Genomic DNA, 18,721 nt, shown 5'->3' on the forward strand with positions numbered 1-18,721 from the left:
ATTCCCAAATACAAAAACTGACCTACCTTACTCCCTAACACATTAACATGGATAAATAACCCGTAGAAAAAAATATCTATTCTAATATATTCGTTAATTATGGCTTCTCAAGTTATCGTCACGCACTTATACACACAGACGTAAATTTAAGTGTATTGTTCCAGTCAGTGTAGTGATGCTAAGTGTGTTTATTTTTTTTCTTGTGCTTTCTAAATTACTTAAATAGAGAATGAAATCGTGTTGGTGAGATTAGCTGATTAAGGGAGATTGGTTGATTAGCTCACCTGTTGGGATGAAACACACCTGGACTACACACACACACACACACATTCCCTTGGTGAAAATAAACCCCCACTTAAGATTAAATGACCCAAAATATAATACACCTCAAAAAACGGGGAAAATAAGCAACAATAATAATCTGTAAAATTATACGTCTAAGAAAAATTATTACTGAATATTTATCGATCTAAGCGGCATTCTTAATCATTCTTCTTTATTAACCTGTATGAAAGCAAACGACATTAACATACAAAACATCATTTACCAGTTTACACACACAAGTTATTGAATCGTTCTATTTGGGATTAAGGTCACATAATTATAAACAAAGGCTGAGAGAGATATATGTCAGTGTAATTTGAGAGTTATAAAAACAAGTAATTTATTGTTTTGTTTTGATTGTTGAGGTGTTAGGATTTGGACGATTCCTAAGGGGTTACGTGCCTATTTGGTTACTTTTGAAGGGGGTTACGTGCCTATTTGGTTACTTTTGAAGGGGTTACGTGCCTATTTGGTTACTTTTGAAGGGGGTTACGTGCCTATTTGGTTACTTTTGAAGGGGGTTACGTGCCTATTTGGTTACTTTTTAAGGGGCTACGTACACACCAGGTAACTTTTAGAGGGATACGTACACACCTGATTATTCCAAAACGAGCTACGTACCTAAAGCAACACAACCACGCATTATTTATATCATTTATTACAAGATTAATAAAATATAAGACGATCATAAACTTCAAGTATATTTATTAATGTCTTCAATTTACTTCTCTTTATCAGACAAGTTTTCCTCCACTTAACAATCGTACACGTGGAGTCTCCTGAAGATTAGAGACCCTCAATTTATTCCACCTGATGATTGAACACCCTAATGTTATCTTCCTAACTGTCTTTCTGTCTGTCTCTATGGCTACTTGTCTGTCTGTCTGTCTGTCTTGCGGCTACCTGTCTGTCTGTCTGTCTCTATGGCTACCTGTCTGTCTGTCTGTCTCTATGGCTACCTGTCTGTCTGTCTGTCTGTCTCTATGGCTACCTGTTTGTCTGTCTGTCTCTATGGCTACCTGTCTGTCTGTCTGTCTCTATGGCTACCTGTCTGTCTGTCTGCCTGCCTACCTGCTCATTCTGTCTCTGTTCATCCGTCTGTCTGTCTGTCTATCTAGCCAACTTTTTTCTTTCTCTCCAGCTGTCTATCCATCTATCTATCTATCTGTCTGTCTGTGTCAAGAATAGGATAATACAGTGAACAATTAAGTTAATTCTGAAATGTAAAATGAAAAGGTGAGACACAGGTGACATACAGGTGAGTTACAGGTGAGACAAACGCAATCGAGATGACATAGTTACTGGGGATCTACGTTAGAGAATAACCTCACCTCACCTCACAAGTAAGTTCCATCTGCGCATGTTAAGTCAATTACCTGGCCAACAGCCTTTCATAACAGACCACACTGGGGCGCCAGGTGTCGGCAGGTAACCATTGATGGTCTGTAGGTACGACAATTATACCATGAGACCAGACGGTGATGTGTGTGTGTGTGTGTGTGTGTGTGTGTGCGTGTGTGTGTGTGTGTGTGTGTGTGTGTGTGTGTGTGTGAAGAGGAATAGAAGGATGATGAGGAATAGAGGAGGAAGTGAGGAGAAGAGGAGGAGGAGGAAGTCTGTATTGGAGGAGGAAGAGAAAGACAGGAGGAAGAGAAGAAGATAAGGAAGAAGGAAGACGGAAGAGAAAGAAAGAAGAGGCAACAAGAAACAAGAGGAAGACTACACCTGGCTGGTTCTCTCTGGTGACATTTACCTGGAGCCTCACATAACCTGCCCCTGACAAAATCCACACCTGTAGTCCACCATCACCACTACTACTACTACTACCACCACTACCACCATCACTACCACAACTACTACTACCACCATCACTACCACCACTACTACCACCACCACCACCATCATTACCACCACTACTACTACTACAACCATCACTACCACCACCATCACCACCAGCTGTAAGAACGAGGTTAGTGTGGGCACACACACACACACACACACACACACACACACACACACACACACACACACACACACGCGCGCGCGCGCACACACACACACACACACTGATCTAATAATAGCAATAGAAGAATGTCTTATAAGTTCCATATTTGTATCAACTCATCATGGTAATATCGATCATAGTTACTCCCCCAAGACCCCCCCCTCAAGATCCTCAGTTACTGTCTCAAGACCTCTCTCCCCACCAGTTACTACCTCAAAGACCATCCATTTCCCCAGTTACGACCCCAAGACCCACCCAGTGACTGCTTCAATTTTTCCACCATCACAAACAAACACACGAATCATAATAATAAACCCGTCTGGTGTGTCGTCCCCCTGACACCTAAAACCAAAACAAATAATAAACCCGTCTGGTGTGTCATCCCCCTGACACCTAAGACCAAAACAAATAATAAACCCGTCTGGTGTGTCGTCCCCCTGACACCTAAGACCAAAACAAACACACAGTTCCCAATGGCATTCCCGCGTGCCTTACCCTTAAAAAGAGACCTAATAAATAAACTTATTCTTTGTCTTGTGTAAACCTTCCTCCAGTGCCTCTTCTTCTCCTCTTTCTCTTCTTCCTCCTCCTCCTCTCTCACCCTCTCATCATGGGTCAAGTCCACCATGGTGATGACCTTGATCTCTTAAGTGACCTTGGTTAATGTGTTGATTTCCAGTATACATTCTGAGGATAAGCAATAGTAACTACGTCGTGTGTGTGTGTGTGTGTGTGTGTGTGTGTGTGTGTGTGTGTGTGTGTGTGTGTGTACTGTTGCAGAAGATGTACGTCTCTCTTCCTCCTTCTCCTGACGATCTGTTTCCGTGTTATTTACTTACTTACTTTTACACACACACACACACACCACTTCACTCTGTCTCATGGTAGAAAACTGACCTTCACTGTATCTTACAAGTTACACCTCAAACTCCTGTTCTCTACTGACAGACAGACAGACACAGACATCACTGGCTGGAAATACTCACCTAACCTAACACAAACCTAACCTAACCTAAAACTAACCTAATTCTAACATTACTTAACCTAACCTAACACTAACCTAACCTACGCTAACCTAATCATTATATTAAAGAATGTTCCTGATTTAGATATTATACATAATTTTCTATAATAATTCGAGGTTAAAATTATAGAAGAAACTAAGAAAATATTCCTATGTGGCAACCTCACGTACCTACGATGACGTCACATCGTGGTGGTGGTGGTAGCACACGTGGAGATGGTGGTAGTGACACGTGTACTGTAGATGCTGGTAGTGGTACACGTGATAGTGGTTGTTAATAGTGGTGGTAGTGGCACACGTGGAGATGATGATGATAGTGGTGGTAATGGCACAGACAAGGTACCACTACTCCGGTAGTAGGTGGGGCCACTTGATCTCATTCTCTCTCTCTCTCTGTTGCCTCATTCCGACGTTAGTGACGAGTCTGCGCTCTCTCTCTCTCTCTCTTTCTCCATTCTTCCCATTTTTTCTCTCTCCCTGTCTCTATTCTTTCCGTATTCAGTCAATTTCTTTCTTACTCGTATATTCTTGTGTGTTCTCTCTCTCTCTCTCTCTCTCTCTCTCTCTCTCTCTCTCTCTCTCTCTCTCTCTCTCTCTCAGGAGGCCGCTGATCATATAACCCAGGTTCACCTTGTAATGGTCGATGAGAATGATGTACCGGGGTAGGGTGTAGGGTGTAGGGGTAGAGGTAGGGTGTAGGGGTAGGGTGTAGGGGTAGGGTGTAGGGGTGTGGGGGGGTGTGGGGGGGTAGGGGTAGGGTGTGGGGGTGGGGTGGTCAACGGTGGGAGTTACTCAACACACGGGGAGATGACCCAGAGAAGTACAGCGAATTTTAATGGTTGTAAATAATCTGCGGGAGGAGGTTAGAGGCGCCGCCCACACCGCCTACACCCTCAATACTCACGCCCTCATCCCCAGCATCTCAAACAGAGCGTTGAGGGAGGAAGATGATCTTTGGCTATCCAGACAGTTACATAAGAACATAAGAATGGAGGAAACTGCAGCGGGCCTATTGGCCCATACTGGGCAGTCCCGTTTACACCCAACCCCTATTGCTCATATGAGCATCCAACCTATGTTTGAAGCAATTCAGCGTATTCGAGTTAATGATGATATTTGGTAACTTGTTCCATTCATCCACTACTCTGTTTCCAAACCAGTGTTTACCTATTTCACGCCTAAATCTAAATTTGTCCAATTTAAAACCATTGTTACGAGTTCGCTCCTGGTTGGATAATTTGAGTACCTTTGTAATGTCCCCTTTGTTTAGCCCTGCCTTCCACTTATACACCTCTATCAGGTCGCCCCTCGCTCTACGTCTCTCAAGGGAGTGCAGATTAAGATGCTTTAACCTGTCTCTATACTCAAGGTTCCTAATGCCCGGGATTAGTCTTGTCATTCTCCTCTGAATTCTTTCCAAGGATTCTATATCCATTCTGTAATACGGTGACCAGAACTGAACTGCATAATCCAGGTGTGGTCTCACAAGAGCAAGATACAGTTTTAGGATGACCTCGCTAGTCTTGTAACTAACACTCCTTTGTATGAACCCAAGTACTTTATTAGCCTTGTTACGAGCAAAAACACATTGTTTACTTGGCTTAAGGTTCCTACTTATCATTACTCCTAAATCTCTCTCGCAGTCGGATTTCTCTATGGCATCGTTGTTCATCTGGTATCTGGTTTCCCTGTTTACATTTCCTATACTGAGTACTTTACATTTGTCGATGTTGAATGTCATCTGCCATTTTTCAGACCATTCGAAAAATTTGTTTAGATCCTCCTGTAGTTTTGCCGAGTCCTCGTCAGATTTGATAACACGTCCTATTTTAGTATCATCAGCAAATTTACTTATGTTGCTGTCTATGCCGATATCTATGTCGTTTATGTATATAATAAACAATAATGGTCCAAGTACTGAGCCTTGGGGAACTCCACTTGTGACGTTGCTCCAATGGGACTTAGTGCCGTTAATGCTCACTCGCTGTTTTCTGTCCTGTAACCACGCCCTAATCCATTTAAGGATGCCACCTTTGATGCCATGAGCTTCTACCTTTCTAATTAGTCTTTCGTGGGGGACTCTGTCGAAGGCTTTGCTAAAGTCGAGATATACCACATCATAATTGTGCCCCTCGTCCACTGATTCAAAACTGATGAAAAGAATGTTAATAGATTAGTTAGGCAAGAACGTCCGCTTGTGAAGCCATGCTGGGAATCATTGATCAATCGGTGCTTCTCCAGGTGATTTCGAATAGAGTTTGAAATGATTGCTTCCATAGGTAATATATATATATATATATATATATATATATATATATATATATATATATATATATATATATATATATATATATATATATATATATATATATATATATATATATATGTTGGTGTCGAGTGTCGCTGCTAGTATCGATGTCCTCTGCACACACACACTGATGGAGACGTAATTTTGTGGTCCGGTCTGTGATAGTTTCCTCCTGTAGCGAGTGACTAATTGCAGAGAGGAAACAAGTCGATGCGGATTGGAGAACACGATGACACATTAGTATATATTGTTGTTTGTTTCCCGCCTGTGAAACCCGTCGCTTAAACTGACATGACGCCAAAAGTTTTCGTCGGATAATTTTGTTGTCTGTTGATTCGAGGTTAGAAAGATGCTTTCTAGACCGGTACAATTCACTAAACATTAAAGGTGACCGTAAACCATATAAGCCAGAAGGAGTGAATATAACACAATATCAATGGGACACAGTGGTATAGCGAATTCAAAGTATGTGGCGCCAAACACAAACATTTGCATTCATAAACGGCACAAAGATTCCTAAGAGTTATTTGTAAGCTATATTAGGGCGGAGCCGGATGCTTCACCTCTGTAGTGTGTAATAATAATAATAATAATAATTAACGGTTTATTGAAAGAGCTTGGCAGCCAGAAGGCTGAAAATATACAGTTACATATTTGGGGAATGGGTTACGAATTACAAATAATATACAAGTAACATAAGTGACACAAATAAGATATATAATAACTAGATGGGGAAAAGCTCAAACTACAGTTCATTTCAACATAGTGACAGTGCAAGGAGTAGTGTTTACTGGGAGTGAATACACTGATTTATTACAAGTTATTGATAATTTTTACAATGGTTGGGACTGGGCTGTTCTTATAGCGATCAGTTCGTGCACGTATGGGCTGGATGCGGTTGTGGTGTCAAACAGCAATTCTCGGACTAGGGATCTCAGGTGGTAGTAGGAGCCGGTGTCGAGGATGGTGTAGAAGCTTCTTACCAAATTTGCAGATGAGGTCGTGGTGATGGTGTGTGTGTGTGTGTGTGTGTGTGTGGGTCGGCTGTGTCATCTGCCCTTGCCAGACTTGACGAGTTTTTGTCGGATGGAGCTACAAAAGCCTCCTGACCACAACGATTATAGACATTTATCCAAACGTTATATTCAGAGGTGAAATCGTATGAGTATTTATTTGTAAAATATTCTCTGAAAATCTTTAAATGTCACAAAAAATCATCTTATTTCTAGCTACATCGGTTATACTCCAGTAGGCGTCTTAGCTCACCCAATGAACGAATTTTCTCCCGGTTAACTATCAGTATAATTATTTGCTATACGATACGATCTCCCCGGTAATATCACAATGATTAGTTCCAGATCAGCTTGTTAGTTATACAGGTCTAAACTGAGTACCAGACAACCGCTGAAACACTGACCTGGGGCCTCGCCTGGAGTCGATCATATTCAACATCCCTCCTACGCATGAGCCGAATGAAAACCAAAACACCGAGCAATATGTTTTACGGTATACATTCTTCAAACTCCATTGGTAATAATAATTCTACAACCCGAAGGCTGAAAATATACATTGGACATAAATGACTTATTACACACATTGGTGGTTTAACAAAAGCCTTCATTAGAGAAAGGTAAAGGAACATACAGTGAACATACAGATTAATGTTTATAGTGGAGGTCACGTAGATCTTGTGTGCTGAGATGTTGAACACAGATGGTGTTATGAGGGGCATCACGTGGTGTAGTAATTCCCTTACAGATGGTGTGTGTGTGTGTGTGAATTTATGTAGATATTTGACAGAGAGAAAACAGACGCACACACTGACACACATAAGGAGGGACAGATAGAGTAAGAGAATGAGAGACAAACACCATAAGAAAGAAACAGAGAGAGAGAGAAGCTGAGAAAAAGAGAGAAAACCAGGTCAGACCTTAGGGTGTGGTCCAACAGAACCAGCCCCACCGGTTCACTAACACCAACGAACCTAACACAAAGTTTCGACAATGGCCGTCTGGTGTATAAACCTCACAACCACAAGAATTCACGTCTATTAATAAATGTGTTTGATGAATATATAATACATTAATTTGTTTTGTTAAATATTGCAAGGTAAAGAGATAAATTTCACTGAGATAACACCGTGGGAGGATCTTAGTGAATGTGAAAGCAATATTGAGAGGTTAGGAGATGGATTCCACTGAAATATCGCCGCGGGAGGATCTTGTTGGACGTGAATGTTTATCTCACTATCAAAACACCGTCAAATTATTACAATCATCTAACATAACACTGAGAATAAAAATCCAATCTCTATTCACATCACTAATAACTGGTATGGTGATATAGAAGATGTTATCAAGTCTAATTATAGTACCGATTGCATATGAGTGTGGAGTGTATGTGTGGTTGTATATGTGTAAATAAATGTATGTGTATATGTGTATGATGTATGTGTACCTGTAGGTGTATGTGTCTGTACTTGGTCAACAAACACAGCGGTAGTTTATTAATTCAGTAAGGTGGTAAACAGTTGGTAACACTTCATTTATTACTCAGGTTTGGCATCACCTGTGTGTGTGTGTGGATGAACTCGGTGACAGGTAATTGTTACGTACATACATGACAACACACACAAACACTTATGACTGGTAACAGGAAGAGACAGTCACCAACAGTCAATATCGTGCCTATGTGGGTGGGGTGGGTGGGTGGGTGGGTGGGTGGGTTGGTGGGTGGGTGGGGGGTTGGAGGGTGAGAAGGTGGGTTGTTGGAGGTGTGCCAGACAGTCTACAGGCGTGTACAGCACACTCTGAGTAATGTGCTGTGCTGTGCTGTGCTGTGCTGTGCTTCTATAACAGGATTTATAGCATATGACTCTAGGGTGGTGAAAGGGAGGAGGAGGGGAGAGGAGGAGGAAGAGGAGGAGGAGGAGGAGGAGGAGGAGGAGGGAGGGAAAGTGAGGGAAGATTAGATAGAGGTGAGGGTGGTGAAGGGTGAGGTGAGGGTGGTGATGGTGGGGTGAGTGACAGGTGAGGTGGTGACAGGGTGAGGGTGGTGACTGTGAGGGTGGTGATGGTAGGGTGAGGGTGGTGACAGGGTGAGGGTGGTGACAGGGGTGAGGGGTGGTGACTGTGAGGTGGTGATGGTAGGGTGAGGGGTGGTGACAGGGGTGAGGGTGGTGACAGGGTGAGGGTGGTGACTGTGAGGGGTGGTGATGGTGGGGTGAGGGTGGTGACAGGGTGAGGGTGGTGACAGGTGAGGTGGTGACAGGGTGGTGACAGGGGTGGTGACAGGGTGAGGGTGGTGATGGTAGGGTGAGGGTGGTGATGGTAGGGTGAGGGTGGTGACAGGTGAGGGTGGTGACTGGTGGAGGGTGGTGATGCAGGGTGAGGTGGTGATGGTGGGTGAGGGTGGTGAGGGGGTGAGGGTGGTGACTGTGAAGGTGGTGATGGTAGGGGAGGGTGGTGACAGGGGTGAGGGGTGGTGTGAGGGTGGTGATCGGGGTGGTGATGGTGAGGGGTGAGGGTGGTGATGGTGAGGGTGGTGATGGCAGGGGTGAGGGTGGTGACTGGAGGGTGGTGATGTAGGGTGAGGGGTGACAGGGTGAGGGTGGTGACTGGGGTGGTGTGGCAGAGGGTAGTGACTGTGAGGGTGGTGATGGTAGGGTGAGGGTGGTGACAGGGTGAGGTGGTGACTGTGAGGGTGGTGATGGTAGGGTGAGGGTGGTGATGGTAGGGTGAGGGTGGTGACTGTGAGGGGTGTGAGGGTGGTGAGGGGTGAGGGGTGGTGACAGGGGTGAGGGTGGTGACAGGGTGAGGTAGTGACTGTGAGGGTGGTGATGGTGGGGTGAGGGTGGTGATGGTAGGGTGAGGGTGGTGACTGTGAGGGTGGTGATGGTAGGGTGAGGGTGGTGACAGGGTGAGGTGGTGACAGGGTGAGGGGGTAGTGACTGTGAGGGTGGTGATGCAGGGGTGAGGGTAGGGTGAGGGTGGACAGGGTGAGGGTGGTGACAGGGTGAGGGGTGGTGATGGAGGGGTGAGGGGTGGGTGGTAGGGTGAGGGTGGTGACAGGGTGAGGGTGGTGCAGGGGGGTAGTGGTAGTGATGGGTGAGCAGGGTGTGGTCATAAAAGGATCTGCCACTGCCGTTAAGTTGAATTTCCTTGCCGGACCAGTCACCACCACCACCACCCACCACCACCACCACCACCACCACCACCACCACCACCACCACCACCACCCCTCACCACCACCACTCACCACCACCACCACCACCACCACCACCACCACCACCACCACCCTCACCACCACCACCACTCACCACCACCACCACCCTCACCACCACCAACCACCACTCACCACCACTCACCAACCACCACACCACCACCAACACCAACCACCACCACCACCACCACCACCACCACTCACCACCACCACCACCACCACCACCACCACCACCACCAACTCACCACCACCACCACCAACCCTCACCACCACTACCAACTCACCACCACCACCACCACCTCACCACTCTCACCACCACCACCACCACCACCACACCACCACCACCACCACCACCACCCCACCACCACCACCACTCTCACCACCACCACACACCACCACCACCCTCACCACCACCACCCCTCTCACCACCACCACCACCCCACCACCACCTCACCACTGCCACCCTCACCACCACCACTGCCACCCCTCACCACCACCACTACCACCCCTCACCACCACCACACCACCACCCACTACCACCACTACCACCTCACCACCACCACTACCACCACCACCACTGCCACTATCACCACCAGACTAGAGGAGGTTCATCTGCGGGTGTACCTTGACAGTATAACTTATACATCCCCTGTGTGTGTGTGTGTGTGTGTGTGTGTGTACGGTGGTCGCATTACTGGTCCACAGAGGGAAGTGGACCACTGCCTCACGGCCACCCTACATGCTGTATTGCAGAGAGAGAGAGAGAGAGAGAGTTTAGGTTAGGTTAGGTTTGGATAGGTTAGCGTTTGGTTAGGCTGGCGTTAGTATAGCTTTAGGTTAGGTTAGGTTAGGTTAGGTTAGCGTTAGGTTAGGTTAGCGTTAGGTTAGGTTAGCGTTAGGTTAGGTTAGGTTAGGTTAGGTTAGGTTAGGTAAGGTCACAGTCCAGACACTAAACTCTCAACAACCACCACCAAGGCACTATGAACACTCTACTTACAGTGTACCAAGACAAGAATTATCCTGCAGGTGTAGTACAGTAAATACACAATCACTCTACACAAGCTGAGATAATATTATTTCCTAACACGCTCATAAAACTTAACAAAGCGTGACACCTTCAAGCGAGTGTGTTGTCCCCCCCACCCTTCCCTCCACCCTCAGCCCTTACTTGTACAGAGTTAAATGGTGTCTAATTTACCTGCCTTTCCCCCAGTTCTTTGTTTTATCTATGAAGGCAGTAAAAAGCACCACACACACACACACCTGTTGTATGTGTATGTGTATGTGTGTGTGTGTGTGTGTGTGTGTGTGTGTGTACTGGCAGACTTAATAATGATCATAAAGAACTACAACAACCGCCCCCCCACTCCCCTCTGCCTCTACTCACCTCAACTTCCGGCCAGATAAACTCAGCTCACTTTCATTTTACCTGGAAAGAAGAAAAACAGGTCAAATACCATGATAATTACACACCAGGTAAGGTGCTGTATAGGTGACCATCACTAACACCTTCTTCTGTTACCATTGTTATTAGACAGGTATTAACGATTTCTTCTTCTTCTTCCTTATCTTCTATCCTCCTCAGTTCATCTTCCTCACTTCCTCCTCCTTACTTCCTCTTCTTCCTCCTCATTTTCTCTCGTCCTCCTCTTCACCTATTCTTCCTCCTTCTCCTCTATTTACTCTACCACTTCCTCTTCCTCCTCCTACCACTACTCTTCATAAGACAGACAGAGAGAATTATATCATTAGTAATAACCTAAACACCGCGTGGGTTAAATTGTGGCGGAAATTGGGAACGTGGGCACAAAAACACTAGCAGGGGACCCGGTGTGAGAGAGAGAGAGAGAGAGAGATCAAGGAATAATTATACTACCTTACATACAATAACATACACGGCAGTTAACAAGTAGCAATTATAATAATAAATAATAATAAAATAATAATAAAATACTACTACTACTACTACTACTACTAATAATAATAATATCAGTTGATCAATTTAAAAGGCTTGGTAGGTCACTGTTAAAATCACACGAGTTGTTTACATATTTACACAGACTCCCACGACCAGCACGAGGGAGCTCCATGGTCCCCGGTCACCAAACTCGCTTCTCCTTAACTATTTCCATTAGTTATCGGTCCTGGAGCGATGAAGAGGGAACTATTACCCATTTAAAAATAAGGATATGTGACTAGAAGAAAAAGTGTCAAGGAGAATGGATGGCTAGCAGGATGGGTGGTTGGGAGGATGGATGGCTAAGGGAAAAGGGTTGTTAAGAGAATGGATGACTGGAAAGATAGTTAGCTAGCAGAACGAGTAGTTATGAGGATAATTAGCTACTGGAAACAAAATAACTGAGGGTGCAGATCGTCGAATAAGAAAGGAACTAAATTCGCACCTATCTAACAAAATAAAAACACTACAATCACTCATCTTTCTAATACTTCACAGTAACCCGAACACCCAGAGAGTTTTGGTGGGAAACGGATACAACAACACCCGGATCTGAATCTCGAATTTTTGCATCCATATTTAGGTTAAGACCCTTGCTTGAGCAGCCTGACCTCTTGTTGACCCACTCAGCCCCGTAGTTGTGCTTGTGTGTAGTGTGTGGGCGACTGCTGAAAACTCCCGATTTCACCACAAATTTAGTATAATAATAAAAAAAAAATAATTGGCTTTAAATTGAATTACTGTATTCTATTTTTTTTTTTTTTTAGTTCGTAGTTATTTTAATTTTAGTTATTATTTAATTTTATATTCTTATGATTGGCTTGTTTTGTTTTTTAAGTACAGGAACGTTGACATGATTGAAATAATGTTGACATAGTTATTTTCAGTCATTTTAAATTCTTATTTTTACTGTAATCACAATTTAATTTAATGTTTTTGTATTAGCATTTAAGTCTGTTTAACATTTAATACTCACTCTCCTTACAAGTGAAATAATACACCAATTTCTACTGTTAAATAATAATAATAATAATAATAATAATTGACCCAGTGTGATGGCGAGGGGAGGATACACTATATTGCATGATGGGGGAGGGCAGGATAGTCCCAGATAGACGTGGTAGGTGAATTCGTGCCGGGGTTAAGATCAGCTGGCTAAAAAAGTTACTTCCCAATCGAGGTCGCTGCGCCGGGTTGGACTGGCCTTACCGACCTCTTCTCACTCACACGTACCACACTGTCTTTAACTATATACTGTACTGACTCTGTTTTTTATTGTATTGTTTTTGCCACTTGGTAGTTTTGTTATCTGGTCGCGTAGTCTGTCACTTCTCTGTTACACACTTTTGCTAAGTACTGGGCATTTATGGGCTCTCTGTTACACACTGGTGACAAGTACCTGAACATGTGCCAGTGTTGGTCAAACTCTCACTCGGTCCCGTCACAACATCCTCTGGCAGGTTATTCCAACAGTTCACAAATATTAATCCAAGAAGTTAGATATGTACAGTCGCTTGCACTTATACCTGGTACACTGGCTGGCGCAGTCTGTGAGATGTGGCAACTATGTGGAATCCTTATCTAACATCCTTAGTCTGGCTACTATTGCGAAGTTCCTTAGGGCCATTCCGGGGGGTTTTAATACCATGTAAACAACCACATAGTTGCCACACCTCACAAAACATACCAGTCACTGTACCAGGTGTAAGTGCATCCGACTGTGTACATCCCACAGACCAAATGCCCTATATATAGTTGTTTATAAATGTCTACAAAATCGCTCCCTTCACCTTTTGTACTAAATGGTCAATGTCGTCTGGATATCTCCCTCTTTCTGTCTGTCTGAACTTTCTAGTCTCTCTTGATAGTGAGGTTAGTGCTGGCTGACACATTTAGTGGACCTTCCTCTGGATTATTTCAACTCTGGTGTATCTCAGAGACCAGACAGTCACAGTTATCCAAATATGGCAATTATGTCTTACTGAAGCCTACAGACAAAAACTCTCGCTGGTATTCCTACACAAGGTTAATCTATTGTAACTGGTCTCTCGTGGCACTTTACACACTAGGTTAGTCAAGTTCACTGGCCTGTAGTTATTCATGCAGGGGCAGTCTCTTATTTATGCTCTTTTCCAGTCCTCAGGAATCTTTCGTCGTCCACACTGCTGCAGAAGATGATACTAAGAGGCACCCACCCAACTCTCTGAGACGCACATTATCAGGGTCTAGAACTGCAATGAACCTTGACCTTTGATGATTTAGTTCTAATGCACCGAGATAGTTAATAGTGAAGGAAACACAGGGTCAGAGAGACAACTTTACTCTTGATGTTTTGCTTCGAATACCCACAAGGTATAGCGATAAGGTGTTTAATCATGTGAAATAAAGGTAGAGTGAGGTGAGGTTAAACTTCAATATGACCTCAGTGGTCTTACAAGTATGAACAATCGTCTCCCTAAATATGGTGTCCAGTTTTTTTTTTTCCTATCACACCGATGACACACTTATTGCGTGGTGATATAAAAAGCTTTTTCTATTACCCATCTTTAAGAGTGAAGTGACATATGATACTTTCCAATCAATGGGAATTTGACATTGTTGTTGGGTTTTTTTTTTAAGATTATTTGTTGAATTGATAATGGATATGACAATTGTTTTCTTTCAAAATTCTTAGGTTGCGGTGAGCAGGTTGGGGGTGAGGGGGAGGAGGGAGGGAGAGGGGGGGGGGGGGGGAGGGGGGAGGAACTAACACGCTACAACATTCCTATTCTTTTATGTTTAAACCTGGGATGCCCACAGGTCGCCATTTCTTTCCTCCCCCTCTCCCCACCACACCACCCCTCCTCTCCTCCCTCTCCCCACCACACCACCCCTCCTCTCCCGCTTCCTACCACTCCTTCCCTCCCTCACCTTGTCACCTCTCTAATCTACTCCTCCCTCTCCCACCTCACTCACCCATTCCACACCACATCCATTTGTCCTTTGCAAGTCTCACACACACGCACACACACACACACACATTGTACATGGATGGTATGAAAAAAAAAAGAGTTTACTGCTGCTGTCAATAACATAAATTTCCTCTTGTTTAAAAGGTCACTAACACATCTCTCTCTCTCTCTCTCTCTCTCTCTCTCTCTCTCTCTCTTGTACTGTTCAACACACTTACAGGTCCACGTTAAAAAAATTATAAGTGCTATCTGGATCTGTCTGTCTGTCTGCCTGTCTCTATCTATCTGCCTGTCTGTCTCATTTCCTCTCTTTATCTCCGTGTGTCCCTCTTTCTCTCTCACTCTCTCTCATTTACCTCCATTCGTCACACTGACACGGGCCGACACATGAAGAGGGTCACCATTGCATTTTAATTCTATCCATGACTCTACACATCCCATTGAAGTCCCCAGTGCTAGCTCGAGCATGGTAAACCCTGTAGCGGCCTGTGCATTTTACCCCCCATCACAACCCACCTCACCCTGCCTCACCCCACCCCACCCTGCCTCACCCCACCCCACCCTGCCTCACCCCTGCCTCACCCCACCCCACCCTGCCTCACCCCACCCTAACCCACCAACTCCACCCCACCTCACCCACCCCCGCTGCTATACATATACGGTGAGCGAGTCATACCTAACCGAGCTTTCCAATAATTTCTTTTCTTTTTTTCTATGTTATTGTTTATTAAATATGTATACACTTACTCTTTATATATTTTGACTTAATATTAACTTTAAAAAACAATTAATATAGTTAGGTTAGGTTAGGTTAGATTAGGTCAGGTGAGATTAGGTCAGGTCAGGTTAGGTCGCGTGGAAGAACTTGTTTGTAATTTGATAATTGTTTTCTTGATATTATTGCAGTGTTGGCCGCGCGTGTGTGTGTGTGTGTGTGTGTGTGTGTGTGTGTGTGTGTGTGTGTGTGTGTGTGTGTGTGTGTGTGCGCGCTAGGGGAGGTTATTGCTGTGTGTGTGTGGTAATGGTGAGTGTGATACAACCTAACCTAACCTTAACCTAACACTAACCTAACCTTAACCTAACACTAACCTAACCTAACACTAACCTAACCTTAACCTAACACTAACCTTAACCTAACACTAACCTAACCTAACACTAACCTAACCTTAACCTAACACTAAACCTTAACCTAACACCACAACACTAACCTTAACCTAACACTAACCTAACACTAACCTAACACTAACCTAACCAACCTTAACCTAACACTAACCTAACCTTAACCTAACACTAACCTTAACCTAACACTAACCTAACCTTAACCTAACACTAACCTAACCTTAACCTAACAAACCAAACACTAACCTTAACCTTAACCTAACACTAACCTTAACCTAACACTAACCTAACCTAACCTTAACCTAACACTAACCTAACACTAACCTAACCTAACACTAACCTAACCTTAACCTAACACTAACCTAACCTAACCTCCTGGCGATGGTAGGGGTCGTACCTATAACCTTAACCATAGTAGGGGGTCGTACCTAAAACCATACTGGGGATCGTACCTATAACCATACTGGGGATCGTACCTATAACCATACTGGGGGGTCGTACCTGTAATCTTAGCCATGGTGTAGGCCTGTAGGGGGGAGAGGGGGTCGTGTAGGAAGAGCGGAGTCCGTCTAGCGTGGCTGTAGCACTGACCACTACTAACCACACACTGACTAGCCTCTTCTATTTCTCCCCACAGGTGCTCCACTTACGTCCCTCGCCCCGCCCCCACCCTACCCTCAGCCCCCCCTGCCCCCTCCCCCATCCACTCCCCCCTTGTCCACCCCCGCCTTCATCTCTTCCTGACGTAATCATAGGTAATTAGATAGCATTAGTGAGGTCATAATAGAGTGTGTGGACAAGAATGGGTCTTTTGAAGAACTGTTTTGATTGATAAAATGTAGTGTGTGAACTCGCTAGCTACTTAACCTCCCAATTTAGCCCACAACAACCAACCAAGTCTTCCTCCCTCCCACTTGCATATACCTGCCTCGTTACACACACACACACACCTATCATACACCTGCCTCGTTACACACACACACACACCTACCATACACCTGCCTCGTTACACACACACACACCTACCATACACCTGCCTCGTTACACACACACACCTTACACCTGCCTCGTTACACACACACACCTACCATACACCTGCCTCGTTACACACACACACACCTACCATACACCTGTCTTGTTACACACACACACACACACCTACCATATCTGGTTTCACCCACTGTGTAACGCCTGACTGCGCCTACTGTTATATTGTTTGTACACCTGCCTGTGTATACATTGTACACCTACACTGTGTATGTACTGTACAGTATATACTTGCACCGTCTGTGTATAATGTCTGATTATCTGAGCTGTCTACGTTCATTGTCTATATATTTGCACTGTCTATATATGGTAAAGTACAGTACCTTCAGTGTCTACGTACAGTGTTTGTATACCTTCAGTGTCTACTTACATTGTTTGTATACCTTCAGTGTCTACGTACAGTGTTTGTATACCTTCAGTGTCTACGTACAGTGTTTGTATACCTTCAGTGTCTACGTAGTGTTTGTATACCTTCAGTGTCTACGTACAGTGTTTGTATACCTTCAGTGTCTACGTACAGTGTTTGTGTACCTTCAGTGTCTACGTACAGTGTTTGTATACCTTCAGTGTCTACGTACAGTGTTTGTATACCTTCAGTGTCTACGTACAGTGTTTGTATACCTTCAGTGTCTACGTACAGTGTTTGTATACCTTCAGTGTCTACGTACAGTGTTTGTATACCTTCAGTGTCTACGTACAGTGTTTGTATATCTTCAGTGTCTACGTACAGTGTTTGTATACCTTCAGTGTCTACGTACAGTGTTTGTATACCTTCAGTGTCTACGTACAGTGTTTGTATACCTGCACCGAATTCACTGAATCAATGTAAACTGGTATGACTGTTTTACTGAATATTTATCTATTTATTTAGTTTTCACTTCATCCATATTTCAAATTATGTTTATATTAAGTAATTCAAACCATTCACCTGTTTTAATAATTCACATAACCTTGGATAACTAACTCCTTGACTTTTTCTATAGCCCCCCCCTCCGAGAACCTGTACCCACTCTCCGTTTTCTGTCATCTATCGTAGTTTTTTATAAAAGAAAATGGCTGTTTGACCACATTACGTTCCGTGTATTTAGATATTCAACGAATTTTCACCACACAAATGCAATTTTTTTTTTAAGTTACGATTTCAAGTTTTATCACGTGATTTTCGTTGTATTTGGGAATTATTATTTGTGTGTCCAACTGTATGAACAAATTACTGTTTAGATTCGTACTCTCTGGGGTCACTGAGAATTAAGTAAATACAACAGTACTTTAAACGAAATATTATGAAATAGAACTGATACTTTAAAAAATATATCTTGTTTCCAAATAAAAAGACAAACTAAGCAGACCTATTACTTGTGTGGTGACAGTTAAGTAAGTCTTATATCGTTATGATACTGTAGAGGGCAAATAATAGTTCTTAGTTGTAATACGTGTTAGATTAATACGCTATAGGATACTCGTCTGACCTTCACGCAGCCCACAGCAGCGTTCACCAGTCCTTCACAAGGTGTTGTCAACTCATAACTTTCCAGAGACTATCAGCTGAAATACTCTAGATAAATATAATATCTCGCCGAAAACTTTCCCGTGAATGTCTAAAACTATCTCAAACTATTGTATGTCTTTAGTCCTTATTGGGGGAGTAGAATGACACAATAATCTCCGAGACTCGGGCAAAAAACTGAATGAAAATCGTAATTGGGCCCATTGAGTTAGAATGATGGTGCGTCTTGGTGAGTGAGTGAGGCAGGGAGGGAGGGTA

At 43.8% G+C, this 18,721-nt stretch overlaps 1 protein-coding gene across 2 annotated transcripts in view; it reads right to left on the reverse strand.

Annotated features, from left to right (window-relative positions):
* LOC121855608 overlaps positions 1–16,504 on the reverse strand; it is a 32,260-nt gene extending 15,756 nt beyond the window's left edge. For both annotated transcript variants that reach the window (XM_042350657.1, XM_042350656.1), the window contains exon 1: positions 16,411–16,504. In XM_042350657.1, coding sequence (XP_042206591.1) covers positions 16,411–16,426 — 16 coding nt within the window. In that variant the 5' untranslated portion in view covers positions 16,427–16,504. The remainder of the gene's footprint in view (positions 1–16,410) is intronic.
* Between the last annotated feature and the right edge of the window lie 2,217 nt (positions 16,505–18,721).

Source organism: Homarus americanus, unplaced genomic scaffold (assembly GCF_018991925.1).
Source record: "Homarus americanus isolate GMGI-L3 unplaced genomic scaffold, GMGI_Hamer_2.0 scaffold48090, whole genome shotgun sequence".
Taxonomy (NCBI): Eukaryota; Metazoa; Arthropoda; class Malacostraca; order Decapoda; family Nephropidae; genus Homarus; species Homarus americanus.